The sequence below is a fragment of the Gavialis gangeticus genome, unplaced genomic scaffold (assembly GCF_001723915.1).
Source record: "Gavialis gangeticus isolate Ggan-Ray unplaced genomic scaffold, GavGan_comp1, whole genome shotgun sequence".
Classification (NCBI taxonomy): Eukaryota; Metazoa; Chordata; order Crocodylia; family Gavialidae; genus Gavialis; species Gavialis gangeticus.
Genome location: NW_017728991.1, coordinates 14,938,187 through 14,942,874, shown reverse-complemented (window position 1 = coordinate 14,942,874; position 4,688 = coordinate 14,938,187). Strand labels below are relative to the sequence as shown.

The window sequence follows — 4,688 nt, the reverse complement described above, 5'->3', positions numbered from 1 at the left end:
TGTATGCAGAAAAAAAAGACATTTACTCTTAGAAATGCCATCAAGTTTATGTACAGTATGCCACAGAGGAAGTATAAAAATAATGTGTTGGCCTGATCTCAGGACCCTTCCAACGTGCCCTCTTTCACAATGGCTCGGGCAAGGTTTCGTGCAAATGCGAGTCTCAGCATTTCCACCTTGGTCGTCTCAATGTCGTCATCCTGGAAAGGAAAAGTGTTAGGGAGACAGTGATAAGCACTGACATGGCCCTGCACGCTGCTTCTCTTAGGTGGCTGTTAAGCAAGGGTTTTTCCCATGTTCTAAGAGGATCAAACCAGGTTTCCTACATCTTCAGCCCAGCACAGACAGGGCAACTCAACCTTTCTTTCACTCCAAAGCTGTTTGTATCTAGCAAATAGTTGCCCATTTGATGTGGGCAAGTGCAGCAGTTTGGTTCCTTATGTAAAGTGCGTATCACCCTTTTGCTCTAATTTAAAAGTTATTTTTTCACAAGGAAAATGCTTGTAAAGGTAAATGATCGCTGAGCACCCCTTACAAAACAGCACAGGATGATGGAAACAGACAGGGTTTTGGACAGATAAGGACATCTCGATGCCTCATGATATCCCCTTCCTTGCTGTTTTTCAACTGCTCATGGAAGGTCCTCCAGCCTCAAGATCCTGGACCTTCCCTCAGCAACTAGATCTCTCTCACATCCCAATGCATTTGTTATCTGGGTGTCCTCACAATAGGACTTACCTGGAGTTTTTGATTGTCCAACTTTCCTGCTGTCAGGTCTTCCAAGCACCGCATCAGCTCGTATGTCTGCTCAGCTGAAAATATTACCTGCAGGACAGAGACTGCTTACTGAAAATGCTAACTGGTTAGCACAGGGAATCCAGTTTGGGGCAGGAGAAGCTGATCAGAAAGAAGAGCATGCCCTTTACACTCCCCTGACTCCACTTTGAGCCTCTGGATGTTTGTGGGTCTGGTACTTAAAGCTGAAGTTTTCTGAGCCCACCTCACACCACTACAAAGTAACATTCATTGCTGAAAAACCCCAATTCAAGCAACTAGATAAGCCTGCAGCATGTCAAGTACCTTGATTCTACTATTTTGGAAGAAAGGGGCTGAATGCAGTCCTAGTCATTCCCCAGCCTGCACCACCTGCAATCCTACCACAGATGAAACAACTGCCTAGGGCACACGTTGGAGCCAAATTCTGCTGCGAGTGCCTGCACCCTTGACGTCATGCTCTGGCTCCTCTATGTTGCTGCTGTACACATGACTTTCAGATGGCGATATATTTCTCAAAGTTATGTTACCCGTTTGCACTGGGAGCATGGAGAACTGCTAGGCGTTCCTGCCCATGAGATCAGCTGTTTGGAGATACCCGGTCAGATCCAGTCCAGAAGAAGAGGAATGGCCTACGGGTGGATTACTGTCTCTGAACGTCACTCTCACCTCTTTCTGCTCCAGCAAAGGAAGGGCATCAGTGAGCAGAGTCATCCAGAAGGAGCAAGGAGCAATATGAGCAGTCATCAGCATCAACAGCAACCTGGCAGCTTCAGAAAACCGCTTCTCGCCATATAACCGATGGAATTCCCGATACTTCCCTGTGTGAGTCGAAGAGGGACCAGGGGCAGGGGGTGAGTAAAACACATCAGCACCTGGCAGAAACATCCCATGCCTGAGTCACAAGACACTAAGCAGGCAATTCAGCTCCCCCAAAGTTCCTGGTAGAACTGCCAGCACCTAGAAGTAGGACTGGCCCACAGTCATTGTTGGATAAAATTCTAGGATCTAGGTTCTGGAGGAGCTCAAATACAGCAGACACATTTCTTTCTAGGCTCAGTCACAAACTGTAATATTAAAGTGCAGGGGAGCGAATCTGAATTGTCAGCCTGGAGAGATGAAATGCTGTGGTCACCCGGAAGTCAGCCAAATTCCTGCTCCTAGTCCAGATTCTGGCATAAATCAAATGTTCTAACTGCCAGTAGCTCCCTGGGAAGTTGCATTTCAGCTCTGCTTCCTGGCTTGTTGGTTCATGAATCACCAGAACCCACAGCTGAGCAATCTCAGGTTTGTGGCAGCTGAAAGGAGGAGGAAGTTGCGGCTGTGCAAAGGAAACTGGATGGAGCCCTTCCAACACTCGAGTTCCTGTGTTATGGGGAGCCCTCCTCACTTGTGTGAGCTTGTCAGTGTAACAGACCATCAGAAGATGGTGGAGATCTTCAGGCAACAAGCAGACTCTCCTATACTCAGTGTACTACAAGCTACCTTGTATTGTCTAATGTGGTTTTCCTGGTTCTGGTTGCTCGCTCCTCAAAGGAATCACTAGTAGGTAGGGGTAGAGTGCATGGTGGAAGAATCCCAGAACACTTGGCTGCTCTGGTAGAAGTGATGCATGACAAGCACCAACTGTGATGCTGGTCAAGCTACCAATAATAATTTGTTTTCCACGTCATCCTCTAACGGCCTTGGGATGGAGGAAACAGAGGGAATGGGGAGCTCCAAGGGAGTGCTGGCAGAGTGGGCATTCTTTCAGGAAGCATTTGGTGGCAGAAGGTTCTCACCAAGAAATGTCAGGCGATCACTAAGCAGCATGGATGGCCCCAAGTTATCAATGAGGTCCAGGTCTGAGAAGCTGCCCCTCTCGCAATAATCCTTCAGGAATCTAGGGAGGAAGAGGCATAAGGTCTGAGGGGCAGTCCCATACTACCTCCTGGGCTCCATTTTAGCTGTCTTCAGCTAGGCTCTGGAAGACCCATAGGAGTGGAGTGATAATGCATGCTTAATAGCCCTCTCCCCATGCTGCTTATTGTTCAGCAGCTCAGGAAGATTTTTTGCTTTTGAAAGAAAAGGTGGAAGAATCCGGAAGCAGCCCCGGGGCAAAGCAGCACAATCGGCTCTGCCAGGTCATAACAGCAGCTCTGCTTTCCTGTGGCACAAAGGAACTGATAAGCAGCTTTTCATTTGCTCAGGCAGAGGCTTTGTTATGCTGCTCTGCTTCTTTTACCTTCTGTTAAAGCCAGAGGAATCTCCTCCCATTGGCAAACAGCAAAGACCCTTTCCCACAGAGCTCAACCCTCAGCTGAGCCTCACCTCTGACCCAACCACACACGGGTGCTTGCCCCTCTCCCCCACCTGGCAGAGCTTAAAGCACAGACTGACACTTGATATGACTTCTCAAAGATCATACAAAGCTGCAAGCAAACCAGGAATAAGCCTAGATCTCTTAGCCCAGTCCTGTGCTCGCTCCTGGGGAGCTCATTCTCCTTTAAAAAACAACCCGTTTATTCAGTACAAAACTAGGGCTTGGAAGGTTTAGCTTCCCCCACTACACAGCTGGCCGTTTTATCTGGCCACTCCTGTTATCTTTAGATTGCAAGGGGTGAGGAGGCAGCAGGACAAAGGAAAAGAGAATGCCTACAGGAAGATATTGTGGGTGTTGCACAATCCTTGATCTCTGAAGAGAGCCAAGGATGGATTTAATTCCCTAGCACCGAAACTGTAATCAGTTGGTGCACTGGGGGGCAGGGCCGTCTCTTAGGGGCAGATAATGCCGAAGAGACTTCTCAGGACAGTCTCCTCCTCCCTTCTCAGCCACCGCAGTCTCTAGAATGTCCAGCTCAGTCCAGAGAGTAAAAATGACCCACCTGTCTGATATGAGTGTAGCGAAAGCAGCATCCTTGGCTCTGATGCTCCAGGACAGGGCTGAGCCCAAGCGATTGTTGCGCAGAGCTTTCATGGCCATGATTTTACAGATGCTACGAACTTTGGGACCAGGGGCAGAGAGAAAACAAAGTCAGGATTTGACAGTGACACCGGGGTCACTACAAGGGAAAGAATTCAGCAGTCTGTCACCTTGCTCGTGCATCTGTCTCTGCTCACAGATCCTCAGCACCTTGAGGGCTTTCTGCTCTGTGGTCAGGGGGATCCGCTCAATGTGAAGCTCTAGGTAAACCCTGCCATACTCAGAGCAGTGGTCAAAATAATCAACTCCCAGCTGCCACAGGCTACAAAAGAGGGAGGAGAAGGGTCAAACATCTCAGTGGCAGGAGACTGCTTTTACGCAGAAAGAGCTCTTAAATAGGCATGTTATTAGAGCCACAAATGAGATCTGAATCAGGATCCAAAATGACAGCACACTGCTCGTCTTTGTTCTCCTGAAATACTTTAACGGGCCCCCACTCTTTGTGTAGTTGCTGTTACCTGGAACTGCAATTTTGGACTATCCCTTTGTCCCACAGGCTGCTCTATGGGCTCAGAAGCAGGACATCAAATGCTGTATTTGTAACATCTCTAACTAGATAGACCAAAGCACAGGATAATTTTTCCCTGATGAAAGTGCTAGAAGAGACCTGGTAGTTCTCTAATGATCCTGGTAATGAAGTATACAGGAGCTTGTAAAACAGCATTATCTAGGACCCCTCAAGTGGATCCTTTATCTGATCTGTCTTTCCCTTCAACATGATGGTTTCTCTTTTGTTGCCCTGGCATCCCGGAAGAGGGAGGATTTGCTACCTGTGATGGGAGAAGAGCCCCGAGGCGTACTCCAAAAGGAGGAATTCCCGCATATTCGAGCCAAAGCTGGAACAGAAAAGCAACACTTATTTCAATCCTAGATAGTGTTTAGACTACAGAGGAGTCAACCCCATGCCTACATAGCCCAGTTTGAATTCTTCATCTCCAGTTCCCTGTTACAC

The 4,688-nt window shown here is 48.1% G+C and overlaps 1 protein-coding gene across 1 annotated transcript in view; it reads right to left on the bottom strand.

Moving 5' to 3' along the window:
* Window positions 1-4,688, bottom strand: part of NUP85 (nucleoporin 85) — a 22,409-nt gene continuing 17,721 nt past the window's right edge. The window contains exons 13-19 of the mRNA XM_019518119.1: window positions 4,507-4,572; window positions 3,847-3,998; window positions 3,639-3,756; window positions 2,556-2,656; window positions 1,444-1,595; window positions 739-825; window positions 1-200 (exon numbers count right to left, since the gene is read on the bottom strand). Coding sequence (XP_019373664.1) covers window positions 99-200; window positions 739-825; window positions 1,444-1,595; window positions 2,556-2,656; window positions 3,639-3,756; window positions 3,847-3,998; window positions 4,507-4,572 — 778 coding nt within the window. The 3' untranslated portion in view covers window positions 1-98. The remainder of the gene's footprint in view (window positions 201-738; window positions 826-1,443; window positions 1,596-2,555; window positions 2,657-3,638; window positions 3,757-3,846; window positions 3,999-4,506; window positions 4,573-4,688) is intronic.